This window comes from Ictalurus punctatus, chromosome 15 (genome assembly GCF_001660625.3).
Source record: "Ictalurus punctatus breed USDA103 chromosome 15, Coco_2.0, whole genome shotgun sequence".
Classification (NCBI taxonomy): Eukaryota; Metazoa; Chordata; class Actinopteri; order Siluriformes; family Ictaluridae; genus Ictalurus; species Ictalurus punctatus.
In genome coordinates, this window is record NC_030430.2 from 16,379,526 (window position 1) to 16,402,511 (window position 22,986).

Consider the following 22,986-nt stretch of genomic DNA (forward strand, 5'->3'; position numbering starts at 1 on the left):
ATCCTCCTGATTGGATTTAGTCTTTGGTAGATCTGTACAATCTGTCCCCATTTCACAACATTGTCTTTTTGCTTTCTTTTTTCTTTTTTTTCTTTTTTTTTTACCTTCTCTAACTTGCTGTTTCTTAATTAACCTATAAAGCATTTGAAAATATGCATGCGAGCATGGCGGTCCAGTTCTTAATCAATTCGGTGTACCCCTGGGAAGGGGCGTTATTCATTCCTTTGCTTTGGCACTTTAATTTAGCACAGGCAGTAGCTCTGTGATTCACAATCGAGCTATAAAGGTCTGTGTTCATGAAGGCTGGGCCTGCTGGGTCATAAGGCACACACAGCTCTGGAGGATTGCATCCTCATCCTGCCATATGCTATGTTGACCATTATGAGTCAGCTTGCAAGGAGGTGGCTGGACTCTGCCGGACAGGCAATGTGTCAGACACCGTATTGTGTGGAGGTGAGAATCAGTGTAAGATCATTTCCCTGGGGAATGTCAGGGAAATGGTGGAATTGGGGAAAACTCTGCATTGTATCTTGTCATCTTGGTCTCTGGGATGTTTGTCTATTTTTGCTTCCTCTTTATATCCAGTCCTTTTGTTTAAAGACTAATTAACCTAAATATGAATACAAACTATTCCTTCAATTTTGTCCAGGAGTTCTCAAGATATTATGTTGTAGGCTATATCTTGTATGACCAAAAAAAAGATATGATATAATCCTGCATAAAGCTAGATTAATTAAGGTGTTATGAATAGTTTTTGTCTATTACAGTAATGCTGGCAGTAGGGTGTAGTCTGTCTAAATACTGATGTGAATCTAGGCGAGTTTGATCTTCTCATAATTTGGAAACAGATGTGCATTTCTAAAAGCTCATAGGGTCTATAAATGCAGTCCATGTACTTTGGCCAACTATCCATTTTTTTTTCCTCGCACATTTTCCACCACATTCAACATTTAGGCAGATCTTCTTGATTTAGTATTTTAACTGTAGAACTCCAGGAGTCATGTGGGTAACGTGCTTCATCTGTGGGTTAGAAGTTCAGGAACTTCTTAACAATCTTTGCTTTTTGAAACTGTTTTTCCAACCAAAATATTCCATGTAATTTGGCCTATAATGGTTCAGCTAAATCTAGCCAACAAGACTAGATGTTCCAACTATGTAGACGTGCAACCCAGTGTGGTGAAAACCAAAAAACGCCTGTAATATTGCCGTTTTTAGCAACTGTTCGTGTTTAAATGGAAATCTATGTTGAAAAGAGAGCAAATTTGTTACTAGTTTTAACCTGGCACTCTGATTTCTTTTTTTTTCTTCCCAGAACCTTGAAGTTTGCAATCTCATTGGTTCTTCACATGTCTATGTACACACATTTGCATATACTAATTTTGAACAAGAAAAAAACTTTTTTGGAGCACTGTAACACAAGGAACTGGAGCAAGATCTATTTAGTAGACTGAAAACATTCACAACACCTCATCTTTAAATGTTACTGTTGAGTTTTTTTCAAAACAGATAGTGGCAAGTAAACATAGTAATCTCATTTGTTTACTTGCAGGCTAATGGAAAAGGTCTGTTTGGTTGTTTGCACTGTGAGACAAGTAGCTGGTTTCTGTGAAAGTTGGCTAGGTTTATTGATGCATTGTACTGGACCCTCTTGCGAAAGCTAAAAGTCTGGCTTGTGAGACTATGCGACAACCTAAAGTAGACCCAGTGCAGTTTGATTATTTATTAATCCCCAGGTTTAGTAGGTGTGTTAGAGCAGGGAAATGTCTAGGACTAGGATAATTACAATTAATGTATTAATCATAATTAATGTATAATTTGAACAGGAGTTCTCAGACAGTTGAAAACAACTGTGTGTTATGTGCTGCATGTCCAAAGATCAACAATAGAAGATAATCTGGTAGATTTCAGAGTGGTTAGTCAGTGTCTTGATGACTTTTGCCTTGTGCAAGCTCTGTCCTGCTTTAGGCATGCCTGGTTATTATGCTAAATTATGTTAGCAGGAAAGAAGAATCATATCCCTGCTTTACTCATCTCCATGTGTCATAAAAGTCAGTGATCCCAATGACTCCTACCAGTTATTCCCAGAGATGACGCTCTCTTTTTTTTTTTTTGTCCTCTGTGTTCTTCCCGTTATGCTGCGAGCCTGCACATGATTTGAGTTTCCTCAAAGGCCTATTCATGAATGAATTCAGTGGAGCTGAGGCTGTCTTTTAGGAACGTTTGGTGCAGTAATTAAGCAATAGATTCTACCCCCAGTTCAAACCCCAGCACCGCCAAGCTGCCACTGTTGAGCCCTTAAGCAAAGCCCTTAACCATTAACTGCTCAGATGTATAAATGTAAATATAATCTGCGACTACATTGGTCATAGGTTCACTGAAACTGAACAGTTAAAGTTAGGAAAAACATCTAGTCTTTTTCTGATCTTCAACTGTCCATTTTAAGTGAACCTGTGCCCACTGTAGTGCAAACCCCTTTTCTTTCCTGACTGTTGTCCATCCGCCACATGGTTTGGTGTTTTGTATGTTCTGAAATGTCTTTCTTCTCACCACGGTTGTAAAGAGTCATTATTTGAGTTTCCATAGCCTTCCTGTCAAACCAGTCTGACCATTCTCCTTGGACTTCTTGTTAATAATGCTTTTGCAAGTGCAGAACTGCCAATTGCTAGATTTTGCAGTTGCTTTTTGTTTTTCGCACCATTCTGTGTAAATTCTTGTGTAAATTTTTGCCTGTGAAAATCCCAGGAGATCGGTAGATTCTGAAATACTCAAACCAGACTGTCTGGCACCAAGAGTCACACCACTGTCACAACTTACTGAGATTAAATTCGTTCCCCATTCTGATGTCTGATATGAAGCTCTTGGCCTGTGTCTGCATGGTGTTATGCATTGCGCTGCTGCCACATGATCGGCGGATTGGATAATTGAGGGAATGAGCTACTTAATTCCATATGTAGCTGCCATGTTTTTTCCATCTGCCTTGTTTACTTTTGTTTCTTGTTTCTCTTCACATAGATTTAAAAAAAAATAAAAATTTAAAAAACATGCAGCATGTGTAGTGTATGTTCATCATATGTGATATATACACAGTGTAATGTGGACTTTAGGGTGTAGCCTGTCTAAATATTGATCTGAGTTCAGCTTCGTCTTCTCTTATTCTGGCAACAGATGTTTGTAAAGGCCCCTAGGGATTTTGATTGGCACTCAGTCCATGTGTTTCACTGATGCGTTCCCCTTCGGTTTCCCTATTACATACTGTTCGTAGTCGTGCAAAAAGCAGCATATTGCACATGAAGAGAAACGGTGAATAACATCTTTATCAGGGTTTCACACATCAGACAGTGTATGTAGATTGTAACACTTGTTTATTAATAGGGATGCACAAAACCCAAAATGAGTATCATTATCAAGTTGGGTATTGGTCTGAAATTTTGAAACTTGGTAGCACATTGGATGTAATATACTTTACACAGATCATCCTGTTTTTAAAGTTTAAGGCTCTTCATGTATCGTGTTGCCTTCTTGAGCATCAGTGAATGTTTGCACCTTTTGTAATAGTTTTGTATGAGCCCCTCAATTGTCCTAAGGGGTCAAATATGCAGAAGCTTCTGGAAAAGTAAAGAATGTGCAAGACCTATAGGATTTTTCTGAACAGTGAGCAGTTTAATCACTCAGGACAAACAACTGACTCATAAACAACTATCACAAACCATCAAAAGTCATTGATCATCCAGGTAACAACACACAGCATTAAGAATCAAGTGCATGTAAACTTTTGATCTTCGTAATTTTTGTAAATTCGGTTATTATTGTGTGTTGTGAACTATATGTAAACATCTGTTATGTGAAACAGCTTATTCAGGACAGTACTCAATAAAATAAAAAAGCAATTTCAATGATTCCTCTTATTAAAAAAATATTAACATTTAGTTTCTGCAAGGGGTATGTAAATGTATGTGCACTGTATATGTACATATTTCTGTATATGTAGTTAAAATTTATAAAAAATATAAAATTTCAAAACCTATTTAACATTACCTATTAATTTTTTTTTGTTGAACTTATGTATTCTACGTACATGAAAATTCTGCCCTTATTTTGTATGGATTTATGTTTCAGTGTGTGTATGTATGTATGTATGTATGTGTATGTATGTGTATATATATATATATATATATATATATATATATATATATATATATATATATATATATATATATATATATATATATATATATATATATATATATATATATATATATAATATCTCAAAGAAAATATAAAAATTTGACTATGTAAAAGGTTTTCTCAGGCCACCACAGAAATAGCAGAATGCATTCAGGCTTATAATTAGTTTCCTCGTTCTCAGAACACACTAATATCAGTATAGTGTAGTAAAAGAAGAGTAAAAGAAAATATTTACTACCTACTATTACCACAGGAGATTATATTGGGGTTTTTACTTAGAATGTTCATGATGATCCTTAGTAACAAAAAACACAACCACATGACATAAAAGAGTGCAATACATAACACAACACTGTAAGAAAAGTAGTAGTCAAAAGAGAAAGAATTGATGTCTATCTTTATGTATGTGTTAAATAAGGACATGTACATCATATTACGGTCATTACCAATATTACATAAAATGTTATCACCACTACTACACATTTATCTGTTCTCAATTCTTGAGAATTGACCTTTAGGAATTTCTTTTATTATTATGTTGCATTCCGTGAAACTTCAGCTTGTTTCTTGAGTTCTTTTGAAACGAGAATAAAATGTTGCCGGCCTTGGCACAAGAGAACGAATTTTAACATGATTGCTATCTGCACTGAAGTAAAAAATGCTGGCAGTGACATAATGCTGCTCCACACACCTGGACTGTCTGTTTTTGATTCAACATTACAACTTTAGGTCAATATGTTGCAGTATAAGTGAGTTTGGATTTTAAATATGGAGGTGTTCCTGTAGAACTCGGAGGAAATTCTTAAATTTAGTAAAGTATTTATTTTTGTATTTACTGATTGCTAACTCCACATAGTTTTTAAAGGTTGTGTGTCAGTCCTTGCGGCTCAGATAAGAATTCCTCAGTTCAGTGTTCCATGTCAAAAGCTGTGAGGAAAAAATACAAAGTCCAACAGCCATTATGGTTTACCTCAGAGGATACAACTTTCCGTTCCTTGTCCATATTTTGGCAAATAAAAGACTGAAAGCATGTAGTAGGATTTACTGTTTATCTATTATGTGAGAAAAGACTGAGAAAAGTCACAGGAAAACTGCTCTAAAGCCTTCCTATTGTTTACGTATATTTTTCCAATTATTATATGTAGCTGTGAGTAAATCTTTAATTTATTCTACATGCAATTAATTACAATAAATGCTAAGGTGTTAATATTAAACCATGATGTTTTTTTGTATGATGGAATCTGGTGCCAGTCTAAGTTCTTTTGTCACAAGATTAACTGGGATTGAGCAGGTTATGCTCTTCATAATGCTTTGTTTAACCACAAACCAGGCTCATGGTTGTGCTTTTATCATTCTTTAGTTTGGAAGAACAAACTGGTTGAACAATGAACTTTGGGGTAGCTGGCTTAGTGCCCACTTCTTTTATCACATATTTGGGTTTGAGATCAAAAGCTGAATGAGACAATAGATCAGAATTTCAGCTTTCATTCCCTCATATTTACATCTAGATGTTTTCTAGCTCTTTTCTTGGATTTAAAAAGACTTGCTTTTCTCCCATAGACAGCTTTCTGGTCTTCATGTTGGTTTATCCTTTTTAACAACAAAGACAGTCTTCACAGGCGAAACCTAGGGCATAAACCAAGAGTAGATATTCAAAGCCAATAATAATTTAAACCATCATTACACAGGGCAAACCTGAGCAGCAAGAAGCACTGGTCAGTCACATGTTCCAGAAGATGCCATGTTCGCAGTTGTTTAACACATCTAGAAGTAAATATGTGGAAATATATTTAAATATATGTAGAAATACTTTCAGAGGGAAACTGTGCATGTTCATCTGTTAGCTAGTTGAAATTAAAATGCATTAGCTAGCTTCATTAGTTAGTCTGGATCGAATAAAGTTGCATTACAGAAGCGCAAGTTTCGTTTCACTTCGGAAAAGCCCTTCTTGTACAGCTGCAAGTACATTTTACTTTTCATTTTGTCAGAATCTTTCATTGTCAATGACCAGTAGCAGCTTATTGATCGAGAACAGCATGCTTAGTAAGAGCTTTTAATTTCACTCACCTAGGTTTGTCTGTAGACATTTTTGCTTGACTAGACAGAATTCGAGGAAAAGACAGCACTCCCTACGCTGAGTTTTATGTTTAGGATATATCGATATAATATCGGCATCGTGATAAATGATTACGCAATGCACTTTTCTGAGCTATCGTTGGTATGGTGATGTGTTTTTAATGTTTTAGTAATTACAAATTAAATGTTGCTGAATGGATGCCATTGATTTGCTCTTCGTTGTCTTTGTAGGCATTAGTCAAAGGCAAGTATCGTCAAAGTCAGCTTAACAGTCTTTGTTTATTTTACTACTGTTTTGCGGACAGTTTGTTAGTAAAATTTTATGCCGTGATACGCATCGTGTTGCACATCGCAGAAATGTCGTAGTGAGTATCGTGATATGATATTTTTGTCATATCATATCGCTCAGCCCTAACTTTTATTGTAGGAAGATGCTGTAGTGCCTTCTTTATTATTGTTATTTTTGTTTGTGTTTCCTTTGATTGCCATTATTAATCATGAAAGTCATCCAGATTGCTGTAATTTTGTATCTGTATGTTAGCAGGACAACGTACACTAGGTTTACGATGTATCACCTGGTATCGAGGCATATTTTCCAAGTAGGAGTAAATGAGCAAGGTTATCAGACCAGTACCAGTATTGGTATCGATGCGTCCTTATGACATACCATCTGATAAACCTCCCAATGGATTAAAGGTGAATAAAGCTATTGGTTTAGTCCTCCACTGTGTCGCACACAGTGTTTCAGTGATGTCAGCCAGTCTGTGCGTTGGCAGCGTATTATCTCAGTCTTTTAGTGTTAATTATAGTGATTACTCAAGATAGCAATCAGAAGGCGCTGTTCTGGTTCAATCTTCACTTATCCTGTTAAGTGAATAATGACGTTTTCTATTCCTATAAAATAAAAATAAAATAAATTAAACCAATGATATATGGTTTGAATATAAATCAGCTATGTGGGGTTTCCCTTAAACTGTCTGTTGTATTGAGAAGTAAATACAATTGGCACGAAAGAGCTCTTAAGAAGTTCACTGATATGAAAGTGTTTGTTCCGCTTATTTAGGCGTACAGTTTTTGTTTACTGGTTCCATGCATTGTTCTCTTTCCCCAAAACTATTCTTCCTGCTTATATGGTATTGCTAACAAGCCTTTAGGCGATTACACTTCTACAGAAATGGATTGTTTTTTTGTAATATGATATGCACCAGCAGTAATGCTTTGTCATTTTTGTAGTCAGGTGTTTTTAACGAAATGGCAGAAATGACATGAAAAGATGTAGATGCACACTTGAATTTTATTAATTAATTAATTTTTGTTTTGTTTCGTGTCTAAGCTTGTTGTATTGCTCAGTCTGAACTGAGATTGTTTCAAGGCAGTAAAACTGCAGGGCTGGAGTGAGTGGGTCAGAGGAAATGAGTGGAGTCATTTTCTCATTCCCTTGGGCAGTAGTTTAATCAGCTACACTGGAGTTACCCCTCAATCTGAATGTCTCGGCGTTTAAAAATCTGTAATTTTTTGTTCTACAAACTAGCAGTAGTGTCTAGTCTTTCAAATGATGAATCCATGCAAATTCTTAATGTACTGTCTGTCGCAGCACCTTAAACTGGTTGTATGTTTTTATTTAATCAAAATGAGTCCGCTGACATATAACATTTAATATATTGTCATACATTGAATCGTTTGAAACGGAGCATCCATGTAACAAATGGACTTCTCTGAACTTGACTCCTCGTAAAATTATGATATTATATTACACCAGTTTAAACCAGTTTAAGAAAACTACATATTCTAATTAAAACATGGTAAGGTTTGTTATAAGTTAAGTCGAAGCCTTTTACATAAAACCTGTACTGTGCAAAAGACTTAGACACACTATTTTCTTTGTACAAATTTTGTTATAGATGTTTAATTTATGAGGTCTGCATTATTGAGTCAGGACAAAAACATTTTCTATTTCCAAACATTAATTTTCTCACAAAAAAAGTTACAGAAATATTAGTATATGTCAGTAAGGAAAGCAACATATTATGTGATGTAATAGATTCCTTTTGAGATAAAAAAAAACAAACAAACAACCAAACAACTAAAACTAATGAAAGCTGTTCGGATTGGACGAGATAAACAACCAAAGAAAGTCTTCAGAAGAGCTGTGGCAGATTCTACAAGATGTTCAGTAAAACTTACCAGCCAGTGTCCTAATAAAACTACACACATTGTACCTCAGACTACTATTTTTTTAAATTATTTTTTTTAAAGCAAAATGTTGTGATGCCAAATATTGACTTTGTTTAGTTTATTACTGTTAATGGCTCTGTATATTGTGTTTTTATTTTTGAAGGCATCTTTGCTTTACAGCATTACTTTGCATGTGCAATGACTTTTACACAGTGCTGTATATAAAAAAAAAAGTATTTAAACACAAATTGTACAACTTGCGTAATATAACCTGTGTGTTCCTGGCCAATCATGCATGTTCAGAATGAGGGTTTCTATATAGGTCTTAATGAAACAGAGCATTCATGCAAACCACAAATTTTTTGTTCCAAATAATGCAGATCAATCTATAGCAGTTGTATTCAATTAAAATTTGTGAAGATCCAGTTACATGTCATACATCCAGCAATTCCTTGCTTACAAAGGTTCATTAATGATTAATTTATGGCTGTAAATTTTACATTGTTTTTCTTTGTAAATGGTTCTTCATGGACTCTGGACAGATTAAAAAAATTAATAACTGCATTCATGCATACATGCATATCCTCTTTAAATGTTCTGACTTAGTCGTCGACTTTTCTTTAAACAAGCCAACAGTTCACTAATCAGCCCAGAGAGTGTAAATAAAATGAATAATTCTATGAAAATATATGCAACACACGTCCCTTTCTGATTTAAAGTCTCTAGCCCTGTATCTATCCTCTGGGCTAATGAGCTGACTTCAGCTAAATAATTTGGGTTTGCAACAGACATTGAGCTAGTTCATGTTTAAAAATACTAGACTCTCTGAACTACAGCCAGTTATTTATTTGTCTTTTTATGTTAATCGGCTCTGCGACAGTATTTTATCAAGTACTCAAATTGGTCCACTGAAATTCTTTGCTGCATCCATACCTGTTCCACCTGTCGATGGCGATATATAGTTCCTGCCACATGAACGTGTTATGCTTTGCAATATATTAAAACATATCACAATTGATGTAAGTAATTTTATTCCCGATATAGTATTTTGTCGTTGTCCCACTGCAGTACTGTCTAAAACAAAATACCATCTTGTTTTCAATATATTGGAAATATACTGAAAACTTTTTGGCTTTCCTAAACTACTCTCCTAAGCCAAAGTACATTCTGGCTGCATAAGACAAATGGCAATAAGTGTGCAATGCCTGGAATATGACAGGAATGAAGGGTATCCTGCTGGAAGGGAGGGGGAGCGAGAGAGAGATGGAGCAAGGATATGTGTGGAGGAGGTGTATTATGTCCACATGGCATGACTGGGGAATGCCTTTGTCTGGAAAAGACCTGGTGCAACATGAAAAATTCCTCCCTGATAAGGAAAAGGGTTTCAATTTCATTACCTGAGAGTCCTAAACCTTGTAAACAAAACTATAAAGAAGAACATTTCTGTCATTAAAGGGTTTGTAAAGGCGCAGTGAACGTTCTCACACACAAGGCAGTGGTAGTGCATTAAATACTCAGTTTGTGAGTCTGTGGCCTGAGAGACAGCACTGTTTGTGTACACGCTATGGCAATGTCCACTAACTACCCAGAATGAATTACTCAGGAACAAACCAAGGTTCAAACACTGTAGCATTCGTTGCATGACACCCAACGTGACAACCCTAAACAAAGCAGGTCGGCTTAGCGAACCTCTTCACTGGATTGTGTTAAACGTCTCCCATTTGAACGTTTGGCTTGTGTGCTCTGTTGTCTCTACCATCACCATAGTGACTTTAAGGAAGACGCTATAAAGGCAAGACATTAAGGATAATTATGTGGTACTCAATCTCCTCTTTGAATGTTTTAAATACTCTATGAAGACTTTTAACAGTTTATGCGTCATCATCCTCTTCATAATGAGCAATACTTGTATCGTGTATATTCATTCAACCTAATTCCATCTGCAATTATATGACGTTTTCTGTCTTTACTGATGAAGTGAGATGACATGATCTTTGTCTGGACTGAGGAATTTATTGACCAGATGTCTGTGCTGTGTGTTCCAGATGGGAGGAGGAGTTGTCTAACTGCCAGCAAATGGGGGCCATGGTGGAGACTTTACAACAAGTGAGAGCTCAGCCCTGCCAAACAGTGCTCAGCTCTTTATCTTATGCTCATTGTGGTTTTACTGAGGGCTGTATTCTCAGTTAAAAAGAGATATCAGTAGATACACAGGAAATGTTATTCCTATTCAGACTTGATGCTAAGCTGGGGGTTGCTTTTACAGGCTGCCTATTCAGATTAATGTAATGACCTGCCTGCAGTTCACATCTGCAATGTTGTCAGGTTTTTTCCCCCAATTGCATAGAGAGCACTCTGTAGGCAAGAATTAAATTAATGTCTAAGAATTTTTAACTTGGTCATGAAGAATCCTAGTCATACTAATCATATTAATTTGACATCCCTGCCATTTGTTTTTCTCAAATCAGCAATCTGAGATCAACCTACAGTGGTGCTTGAAAGTTTGTGAACCCTTTAGAATTTTCGATATACCTGCATAAATATGACCTAAAGCATCATCAGATTTTCACGCAAGTCCTAAAAGAAGACAAAGAGAACCTAATTAAACAAATGAAACAAAAATATTAAACTTGGTCATTTAGTTATTGAGGAAAATGATCCAATATTACATATTTGTGCATTCAGGCTGGAAAAGGTTACAAAACCATCTCTAAAGAGTTTGGACTCCACCAATTCACAGTCAATAGATTGTGTACAAATGGAGGAAATTTAAGTTCATTGGTTAAAGAAGAATAAAGTTAAAGTTTTGGAAAGTCCTGACCTTAATCCAGTAGAAATGTTGTGGAAGGACATGAAGCAAGCAGTTCCTGTAGAAACTGACCATCACCCCAGTGTTGAAGCTGTTCTGTACTGAGGAACGGGCTAAAATTCCTCCAAGCTGATGTGCAGAACTGATCAACAGTTACCGCAAACGTTTAGTTGCAGTTATTGCTGCACAAGGGGCTCACACCAGATACAAAAAGCAAAGGTTCACATAATTTCCTCCATAAATAAATGACCAAGTGCAATATTTGTGTCTCATTTATTTAATTGGGTTCTTTTTATCTACTCTGGTGATGTTTTAGGTCATATTCATGGAGAAATATAGAAAATTCAAAGAGGTTTCACAAACTTTCAAGCATCAATGTACATCCTAGTTAGTTATCAAACTATAAATGTAAACTTATATCTGAATAGCATACAGCAGATCTGAATAATTGAGAAGCAACTCAGACCAGAAAAAGTTATTTTTGGCACGATGAATTTGAAATGCTCACCACAGAAATCTCCAGAATGCATGAAGCTCTGAGAGGGACCAAAAAAAACCCTCTGCTGCTGAGATTGGAAGACCGTGTAGATGATTCAAACAATTTTGAATTGTCATATTTATGCACTTATTGTTGCCGTTCCATATTTCTGGAGTGTATTTACATTCTGTAAAACATGAATTTCCGGATGAGGTATTGTGTTATAAAAAAACAATTGTAAGGTAGTTGTGCTGGAGTTAATATTACTCAAAAGATGAGACTCGTCTCGAGTACCTGAACTGCCCGAACAGCTCTTAAGCACTTCTAAATACAGCTTTTGGATGTGCTTATGGTAGAGATACAGCTCCATTATGTCTGCATGGCCCACAATTAACACTGCCCTCCAAATAAATATCAATGTACTGCTCAGTTATGCAAGAGACCATTTCTAAAAAAAAAAAAAATTTATACAACCCCAATTCCGAAAAAGTTAGGACAGTATGGAAAATGCAAAAAATAAAAAGAGTCATTTGAAAATTCAATTCACCCTGAACTACATTGAAAACACATTAACACATTATTTGTTTTACTATTTATTTTTGAAAATATACACTCATTTCAAATCTGATTACTGCAACACAATACAAAAAAGTTGGGACAGTCAACTGTTTACGACTGTGTAACATCACCTTTTCTTTTAATAACGCTTATTAAGTGTTTGGGCGCTGAAGACAGCAGTTGATTAAGTGTAGCATACAGAATTTTCCCCCCATTCATCCATTTTGCATTTCTTTAGCTGCGCAACGGTACGGGGCCTTCACTGCCTTATTTTGTACTTCATAATGCGCCACACATTCTCAATTCTGTGTTTTGTCTGTGTTAAATGTTGACTTGTCAGACCACAAAACACGATTCCACTGTGCTGCTGTCCATCTCAGGTGAGATTGAGCCCAGAGAAGTTGGCGGCGCTTCTGGACAGTGTTGATGTATGGCTTTTTGATTTGCATATTAAAGCCTTAACTTGTATCTATGGATGCAGCGGCGAATGGTGTTGACTGACAAAGGTTTACCAAAGTCAGGATATCCATTACAGACTCATGACTGTTTTTAAAACAGTGACGTCTGAGGGATCATACAGTAGATCACACGTAGTCAGAAGGGGTTCCAACTTTTTTGGAACATGTTGCATGCATCGATATTGAAATAAAGGTTTACTTTCAAAAAACTATGCAGTTGATTAGGTAAAACATCAAATACCTTGTCTTTATACATTTCTTTGTTTAAATACAAGTCAAACTACATTTACAAATCACTCCTCTTTGTTTTTATTAGCATTTTCCATACTGTCCCAACTTTTTCAGAATTGGGGTTGTAGAAAATTAGCTGTTTTGTGCCTCATTAGTTTAGCCTTTTAACGCATTTGCTCACCGTGCTGGTATTGAATGTAGAAGAAATGTTAGTGTGGAAAAACATTTGGTTTGACTGGCTTCCTTTTTGACGTGTCCCCTACAGAGTGCGCAGGATTCTGAGGCCCTACGGAAAGAACTGAGTGAGAAAGTGGAACAGCTTAAAGCTGAATTGGTCGTCTATAAGAGTCTCATGACTGATGTAAGTAATTATTTTTCATTTGTTGCTGCTTATTGAACATTCCGGCAAGCATTGAAGCCAAACTTCCATGGGGCAGTGCTAGCTCAGCAGTTAAGCTGTTGGATTACTGATCAAAAGGTTGTGAATTCAAATGGTGGTGGGCGGTTAAGGCTCTGGGGTACTGAGGGTACTGGGGTTGGGGGTTCAAGCCCCAGCACTGCCAAGCTGCCACCGTTGAGCCCTTGAGCAAGGTCCTTAATCCACTCTGCTCCAGGGGCGCTGTATCATGGCTGACCCTGCACTCTGACCCCAGCTTCCTAAAATGCTATGTGTGTGTGTGTGTGTGTGTGTGTGTGTGTGTGTGTGTGATCAATAAAGACTCATTAAATCCCAACACTGCCAAGCTGTCACTCAAGACCCTTGAATCTGAAGTGCTCAGTTGTATAAATGTGATGCATGTAAATTGCTCTGGATAAGGGAATCTGCCAAATATTGTGAATGTAAATGTAGCATTTATTTGACAAGTTGCATATGGATTTTTATTTCTTGGTGTAGGTGAAAGAAAATCTCCAAATCTAAAGAAGAAAGAACAAATATACTAAACAAAATATTTTTAAGAAATACTCGATTTTTAGTGAGCCATACTGTATGTGTAGTTCTATTAAAATAGCTACATTATGTACAGATCAAGCTGCATACACATTAATATTAATATTACACATTATAGGATAAGTATTTGTTGTGTCTAAGGTTATATCCAACTACTTGGTTGGTCACATGGAGAGGTTATCTAAAGAGTTCTCATGTATGAGAGTCATGTCCTGGGTAAGAAACTGCTCAAATAACGGTTAATTCCAGTCTTTATGGCTCTTACTATGCGTCTTCGCTGGGAAGAAAGCCTCTGGAAGAGAGAGTGACTGGGGTGAGAGAGTTCAGGCACGATTTTCCCAGCTTTCTCATCCTAAATGAGTACTGGTCTGTCAAGGGAGTCTGCAGCCAATGATTTTCTCATTACAAATAACAGCTTTGTGTTGTATACTTTCTACTTAGAGTGATGATGCAAAATTAAACCAGACAGAAGTGGAGAATGTGATTACTAATTCTGTTATGACTGCACATTAAAAAGCCACAGATTTGCTTAGATAATTAAGCAAGAAGAGCAAGCACAAAACTGTCCTGCAGTACCTACAGATTTACATAATGCACAGATGAAATGAGAAAATTTGGTTATAGAACATGGTTGGACAACATGGCGGTAAGTAAGTACTTATAAAGGGTATTTAAACCAAAGTGCTATACATACTGTTGCTATAAGCATAAAAAGAAAAGAAAAAATAACCACACACAAAATAGACACAATCTCGCCTTCAGGGTGTCTGGATTGATCCAGAGTAGAGGTCAACTGATACCGATAACGAAGTTGGGCAATACCTGCCGATTAATCAACCAATTAATAATTAGTTTTTAAAATTGATACTGAATGAAAACATAACACTGAAAGTAAAATATTGCTGAACTTTATTACAAAAATAAACCGTGCTGACTGTACCATGAAAATGTACTGTACTTTTTTTTTAAATGAAATAAATATACGAACTATTAATAAATATTAATGTAAATAAAAGATTAACATACAAACTGAACCAAAAAGTAACAATCCAAAGAACAAATAAAAATACGAGACTCCCAAAATGAATCAAAAAACACTTCAAATAACAACAAAATTTGTCAGTGATGTATAATGACATCACTATACATTCTCAGGCACCCCTGCAACGGACGCAACCGGGAAAAACTATCGGTGTGGAGTTTTGCAGATCGGTTATCGGTGCTGATTAATCGGCAAAACTGACCAATCGGTTGACCTCTCCATCCATCCATCCATCCATCTTCTACCGCTTACTCCTTCTTCACGGTCGCGGGGGAACCTGGAGCCTATTCCAGGGATCATCGGGCACAAGGCGGGGTACACCCTGGACAGGGTGCCAGTCCATCGCAGGGCACACTCACATACACACTCACACACCCATTCATACACTACGGACACTTTAGACATGCCAATCAGCCTACCACGCATGTCTTTGGATTGGGGGAGGAAACCGGAGTCCCCGGAGGAAACCCCTGCAGCACGGGGAGAACATGCAAACTCCGCACACACATGGCCCCGGCGGGAATCGAACCCCGGACCCTGGAGGTGTGAGGCGAACGTGCTCAATCGGTTGACCTCTACCTTCCAAATCATTAAATGTAACTATAAACGGATCCATTGTAAATGGCATGTCGCTCTTTAATAAATAAAATATTGTAATTATTAGCTATGGTATACGAGAAGTAGAACGATTCAGGATGTACAATTTCAAGGTTTTTCCTCGGTCAGAACTGGTCTGCAAGAGTACCTACCCAAACCATCCATTCAGTGCATGGACACAAATATCAACACACCCAGTATCTATCTAACATTAGTTCGTAACAACAATAAACCTGACGTTATCAAATCTGTTAACAACAGTTTTATTTGTTTCTCATTGTTTTATAGATTGCTACTTTTTTGTGAAAAATATAGACCTGGCAAAACATAAAAATAACATAATGCAAGACTAGTTTGTTAGCTCGTGTTAAGCAGCTAATTAAAGCAACTAAGCCTCTATTAGGGAACTAGATAGCTCTACCTAGAAATGTTTTATCAGTTGTTACTGTTTTTTTTTTTTTTTTTTCTTTTTGGGGGATTACTAGTTATTAGGACAAATATAATATACATTTAGTAATAGTGGTCAAATTGATGCAGTAGGAACACGAGCGCTCATTCCTAATTCATATGCAACCTGTTTATCATACAAGGCTGGCCTGTGGGGAAAAAGCCAGAGGTGGGTAGAGTAGCCAACATCACATTTTACTCAAGTAAAACTACTTCTAAAGATAATTACTCAAGTAACAGTAAAAGTAAAAATGAACAGAAGATAGAGTGTGTGGAGAGTGTATGGGATAAGTACAGTTAAACTTACTCTTAAAAGTAAATTTATTTCAAAAAGTTACTCAAGTAAATGTAGCACCTTACTAACCATCTCTGGAAAAAGCAACATAAGTCACAAGTCTAAGCAAGGAGCTCTCAAATAGCAGTAGCAATAGCAGTACATGCATTACACAAAAAGGAGACAGTGAATTTCCTCATTTGTTATCTGAGGGGAAATTTCACTGTGGTGACCACCACAAAATGTTCTATGGAGGAAAAACAGTGAATTATAGGAAAGAGGAATAAACCACTTTGTGACATGCTGTTATAGGAAATAATCAACTTGAAGTTCCTTACTAAATATATGTTAGATTTTTTTCATGACTTATATGTAACCGATCTTAAAAAAATCTTGTTTTGTATTTTTCAGGAAATGTCAGATTTGGACACCAAAATTCAAGAGAAAGCCATGAAGGTGGACATGGACATTTGTAGACGCATTGACATCACAGCGAAACTGTGCGACGTGGCCCAGCAGAGGAACTCGGAAGACATGAGCAAGATGTTTCATGTCAGTCCTTCTAGAGCTCCTGCAGACCACAAAGGAGTATGGATGCTTTCACTGCTGTACACATAGTGTTAAGCCAAGTTGTTCTTTATTTCCGAGCTTGATGAAATGCAGATTTAATCATTTTCCTGGTCTATGATTTGTGTTAAGTCAATACACTGCTTATTTTGTGTTCTCTGTTACACTACTGCTTTTCTTAATTTAATTTTGAACGACCACTGGATGGAAGGTCTGTTAACAACATAACAGCATGATTGCGGAGTAAGATGATGAAGCCCATTTTAACTGATTGCCAGACCACTAAACTATAACGTCAAGGACATTAGTGTGCTTTATTTATTTAGTTTTACTGTTTACTGTTTGAAAATGTAATTACGTTTCGTGTGTGTGTGTGTATTAAAGGCGTCTGCAGCATGTAAAAAGAAGGAGCGTAAGGCTGTGTCTGACGATGAGAATGCTGAGGTGGAGGCAGACAGCGAGCACTCTGAGAAGGAAGTTGCTGGATCTTTGAACATTACAGATGAAATGAAGCGCATGCTCAGTCAGCTGTGAGTGCCATTCTGTACATAATCCTACAAGAAGTCTGAATGGTTTCTTCATGGGCTTCTTTTACTTCACATGTCATGTCCATGTTACGTTATATTACATTAGTCCACTGTCAAGTGGGCTAATAACACATCAAAATCTCAAAATTGTGAATTCACAATTCAGTGTCTTTGACTGTGGCACGGTTGTTGGTGCCAGATGGACTAGTTTGAGTATTTCAGAAACTGGGAATTTCACATAAAACATTCTCCAGGTTTTACACAGAATTGTACGAAAAATATAGAGTGAGCGGCTGTTATGTGGGCAGAAACACCTTGCTGATGACTTGCTGATAGTGATTAATTCAAATAACCACTCTTTACAGACATGGTGAGCAAAAAAAGTAACCCGGAAAGCAGAACATGTCGAAATTTGAGGTGGATGATCTTTAACAGCAGAAGACCACATTGGGATTGGTTAAAAACAGGAATCTGAGGCACAGGCTCACTGACACTAGACAGTTGAAGATTGAACATTTTTCAAATCTTTGCTTGCTAATGAAGAATTACATATAATTGACGCATTTTATCAGTAGCTGAGTTTATGGCCCTGAGTTTATTGCCCTGTTTCCTCCCCTATTGGAATAACAGAGATGAATTATTTTTCCAGTCTTTCAGTTGAATTACACTCCACAAGACGATTTTCATTTAAAACAAAGATTCATAAATTCATTATGTGGACCAAGTTATCAGACTAGTCCTGGTCCGTGGGTCTATGTTTAATACCCCTGATCTATTTTGTACATGGAGTTTAGTGCAGAAGTTCGCTTCCTCTTTAAAACCAAAGAAATTAATTTATAGCAATAAAATATTAGCTTTCTAATGTTAAGCTTTACAGATGATCCTTCATGATCACAAGTAGCAAAATGGCTAATTAGTATACGCCAATATGTTAATAGCAGAAAGTCCTACACAGATAGAAAGTTCACATATTTGCATTTCCCTTTCTAAACATGATGTACTTGTTTTTTAATAACGTAGTTCACTAATCTTTGCATTTATAACATTTCGTGTCCTCCGAAACAACTTGTAGAACCTCTCAGTTGCTCCTGTATATTATTTTAACGTCCGTCTGTCCAAGATACTCGTTAGTGTGATATCTCAAGAACAAGTGGTTGAAGGTTTGAAGGATTTATATGGGGTTATTTCTGTAACCAGCAGATGAACTGAATATATTTTGAAATGGATCCAAGCAGGTTCAAGGTCATAGCCTGAAACAGTTTTTCTTCAACAGCTTTCATCCCATTTCTGAACAGGAACCTTGTTGATATTTGAAAATCCTGCCAGATGTCATGCACTGTCATTTTTTTATGAGATCCAGTCTGGTGAGCAAGAAGGTCGCAGTAAAGCTTTGTCATTCTGGGTGATGCAAACATTTTGCTCTTAGCTGTAAATAATTACTCAATTCTAATGCCATACTGCCACCTTGTGGTCACATTATGGTAACCATTTTGGTAATCTGGAAGTTGCTTGCACACAATTTTGGAGCCCTTTGAAATGGTGATGGAGCCTGCTTTGGATTTCCTTTCACTTTCCTCTCCCACTCCACCTGTGTTTGTAGAATTAGCTCAGATAACTGCTCTGTCGCCAGGCGGGAGACGTTCGAGTTTGACGATGACTGTGACAGTCTGGCCTGGGAGGAGACTGAAGAGACTCTGCTCCTGTGGGAGGACTTTACCAACAACTCCACCGCTGCTGCTGCCGGTGCACACTCTAGCGCTGCCTGTGCTGCCGAGTGCCACGGAGAAACACACGAGCCGGTGAACTAGCACAGCTTCATCTACAAACACTGAACATGAGCAACTTTTCTAGAATAGCAAAACATTTGTGTTGGTGCTGTGGCTTTGGTTGTGTTACCTGTTTGACTGTTTCTGGTTCTTTCAGGATGGAAGTCTGGGCAGTCTGATAAACAAGACTGAGTCACTCTTTAAAACGAGAGAGCAGGAGTACCAAGATTCAATTGGACAGATCGAGGTAAGTAGCAGTTTAGAGTTACATTTAAACAGTTCCTGTTCTTATTGTTAATTTGTCGTTATTGTCCTCAAAGCTGGAGCTGGCCACAGCCAAGAGTGACATGACCAGACACCTGCAGGAGTACATGGAGATGTGCAGTATGAAGCGAGGACTGGATGTGCAGATGGAGACCTGTCGCAGACTCCTCCAGAGCTCAGCAGCCACTGGCAGGTGTGCACTGTAGATACAAGTATAAAAAACAAACTGTAATGCCCCCTAGGTCTTTCTGTATAAGACCGTTTGCCTAATTGTATGTGTATACAGCACATAAAATATTGTATACTGTAAATTAGTTATTTTAGTTACAGTTACGTAGTGCTTTTCTAGACACTCAAAGCACGTTACATAGTATTGAGGGGAGGATCTCCTCAACCCAGTAGTGTGTATCATCCGGCTGGATGCAGTGATCCGCCTGTGATGCAGCCATAGTGCGCCAGAACGCCCACCACACCACACTGAGTAGGCACTACTAAGTGTCTGTCGTTAACCGATCGCAGATTGCGTGAGGGAATGTAAGCCTTCGGGAGAGTGTTGAGGTAGGGGGTGCTGTTCCAGACAAGGTCTTGTACATAAGCATCAAGGCCTTGAATTTGATACAGGTGGCTACAGGAAGCCAGTAGAGGGAGATGAAGAGGGGTGTGAAATGGGTCCTTTTGGGCTGGTTGAAGATGAGATGTGCTGCTGCATTGTGAATCATCTGAAGGGGTTTGGTGGAGCTGGCTGGGAGGCCCAAGAGTAGTGCGTTGTAGTAGTCCGGTTTTGATATGACAAGAGCCTGGACTAATAGATCCCAAAGATAAATGTTTAGTTGAGGTCAAGGCTCGGGTCACTCAAGATCATCCACATCAACCTTGGCAAACCATGTCTTTATGGACCTCATTTTGTTATGTCGCATAATGAAACAGGTTTGGGCCTTTTAGTTGCAGTGGAGGGAAATCTACAAGTTCTAGATAATTGTGTGCTTACACCTTTGTGGCAACATTTTGGGGAAGTTTTATTGTCAGGTGTCCACAAACCTTGGGCCAGAATGTGTATTAGTTCAACAATCAAAATTTACATATAGTATTTGACTTTATTCCCCTAGCCTAAAGACTGCTATTTTGGATTTTGTACAAACATTCTCTTTTGTTTGACTGTTACTTCTTTTATCTTTTTATACCCTTTTCTAGCTCTGTGAAAGGCTAATATTGAATATTTTTAGGTGTTGTGTGAGCCATTTTCCTATTTTACTCATTCTCACTGACTCTTAAATTGACTGCTTACAGCAAGCTCACTACTTGTGTAAAAATGTGAGACTGTGTAAACATTTTAAGCTTCAGATAAGACCTAACAAAATAAACATGTTGACTGTTTTAAGTTTTCAGACACCTTAGTGAGACACTTTCAAATAATTTAAAAAGATCACATCAAAGGCGATTTTCAGGCCTGCTAATAAAGCATAATTGCTGACTTAGACTCCGTTGCTGTAATATTTTGGGCATTTTGTAATGGGTTTTTTATTAGCAATCATATTTCAGTCAGGATTTTTCTAAATTAACGTAGTATTCTGTTTTATAGAGTAAAACATGTTTTCATTTAAAAACCAAGGGGAAACCTTCACTCCAAATAGTATACATGTATAATACGTATAAAGTATCAGACCCTGGCTTGAGAATAAGCTTTTTAGACATGCAAGTAAAATCAAAAGAATCATCTTTTAAACATTTTCTTTCTACAGAATCTCTTTCCCTTTTCAAGCGTCGCAAAAATTCCATTCCTTATTCACAGCTAATGAGACTTAAAGATATTTGGAGGGTGAAGAATGAATTTCTCCCCCCAAAAAAAGAGTACGGAAATGTGTGGTTATTTTTAGAAGACATTCATAGACTACACCCTGGCCCATATTACCACTATTGAGAGAACAGACACACTGACCTCTACACAATCCACTGCTAAGACCAAGAGAATTCCTTTGGGGCTCACTTATCATCTTATTAATATATATGCACGTAATAATGCCCCCAAATTGTGGGGCAATGTTCTGGGCTATTTTATGTTGATTCATGATATAAAATGCCACTAAAGTCCATTTAAGTTCCAGGTTGTAACATTACAAATGTCTGGTTGCTCTCTGCTACAGATACTCACCATTCTTAAACTCTGGAGCAAGCAGTGACTCAGGAAATGTAGAAGACCTGCAAGATGAACTGGACAGGGATGGAGAGAAGGACAGAGACATTGTTGGAAAGAGCGATGGAGAGACAGACGTACACGGAGAGGTCAGTTGATGATCCTCCGCATCACATTGCTCTTCTTCTACAGTGGCACAGGGGGTAGAATCTCTGACCCAGTCTTCCATGGTGTGCGTCTCTGTGGATCTCCGAGTCGGTGCTACATGTGCTGTCCCAAATTGGGATTAAATCAGTTTTAAAGATACTATCTACTGCAACTGTCTTTTTCTTCAGCACTGCCATGGCATTGCTCCATCTCCTCCTGTCCTCTTTCTCAATGGCTTGTACATCTACACTATACACAACATCTTTCAACATTCTTACCCTTTTTTATAATCTGCTTCAGAAATAATCACGAAATCCATTTACCAGTTTTTATTCATCATATTACAACAGAATTGTTTTGTTGGTCATATGATGATGTCATAAAGGAGCCTAGAATTAACAATAACATTTGCTCAGACTCTTGTCACTTGATCACTAGAAAATACCGTGTTTTATACATTTTAGGGAAGCATTGCTCTGAAATCTGAAATATTGCAGATAATCACATTGACACAATATGTAAGCCAGGCAGTATGAGCTTCTACACTAGGGTTAGACAACATTGCACAATTGTGCACAGAGCACTATGCAATAAGCTGCTTTGGAATTGCAGTTAACTGTTTGTTTCTTTGTTTGTTTGTTTGTTTTCAGGGATATACTTGGTATTTGTGAAAAAGTGCCCTGTTCTTATTTTACCTGTAATGCAGAAGGTTCAGTGTTCAGAGAAAACTGATGCCAAACAGTAGAAAACCAAAACCCTTGTGCCTGCAACTCTGTTTTACACAATAACCGTTGCCTTATTGTTTTTTCGTTTGTTTTTTTCTTTAGCTGGGCTTTTTAAAAAATGATTTAAAAATTGAACAAAGTTAATAGCAAATAGAAGAAAACATTGTGAAATGTGCAAAATCAAAACAATGCATCTGTTGGACAGCAGTGAAGTAAAAATGTGATTATTATTATCATCATCATTATGTTTGTTGATTTGTGGAGTTTTTCTGTGTGCATATTTTCTGTATCTTTATAAAGGTTTTGTTTAGCGTTTAATATAATCATTATGTGGAGACTTTTAATCACTGATCTTTCTTTTTTTATGGAAAAGAGTCATTCCTTATGTTTTATCTTCTGATTAATGGTCACTTAATAAATCATTATTTATACACGGCTTTTACTTTTTATTGCCCTTCTTTTCGATTATTTATTGTCATGTATGCTTATAGTGTGGCGTAGCATAATCTAAAGAATTACATGAACTATATTTTGTTTTCTAATAAGTTAAATAATGTTGAGTAGTGTATGGGATTCAGGG

General features: G+C 37.1%; 1 protein-coding gene across 4 annotated transcripts in view; it reads left to right on the top strand.

Moving 5' to 3' along the window:
* Window positions 1–22,843, top strand: part of iffo2a (intermediate filament family orphan 2a) — a 28,790-nt gene extending 5,947 nt beyond the window's left edge. The window contains exons 2-9 of one of the 4 annotated variants that reach the window (XM_047160296.2): window positions 10,482–10,542; window positions 13,236–13,331; window positions 16,691–16,831; window positions 17,231–17,376; window positions 18,974–19,172; window positions 19,297–19,386; window positions 19,460–19,596; window positions 21,545–22,843. In XM_047160296.2, the coding sequence (XP_047016252.1) occupies window positions 10,482–10,542; window positions 13,236–13,331; window positions 16,691–16,831; window positions 17,231–17,376; window positions 18,974–19,172; window positions 19,297–19,386; window positions 19,460–19,596; window positions 21,545–21,692 (1,018 nt within the window). In that variant the 3' untranslated portion in view covers window positions 21,693–22,843. Of the gene's footprint in view, window positions 1–10,481; window positions 10,543–13,235; window positions 13,332–16,690; window positions 16,868–17,230; window positions 17,377–18,973; window positions 19,173–19,296; window positions 19,387–19,459; window positions 19,597–21,544 lie in introns of all 4 variants that reach the window. The other 3 variants (XM_047160295.2, XM_053686224.1, XM_017488020.3) reach the window with 3 other exon arrangements.
* Window positions 22,844–22,986: the final 143 nt, after the last annotated feature.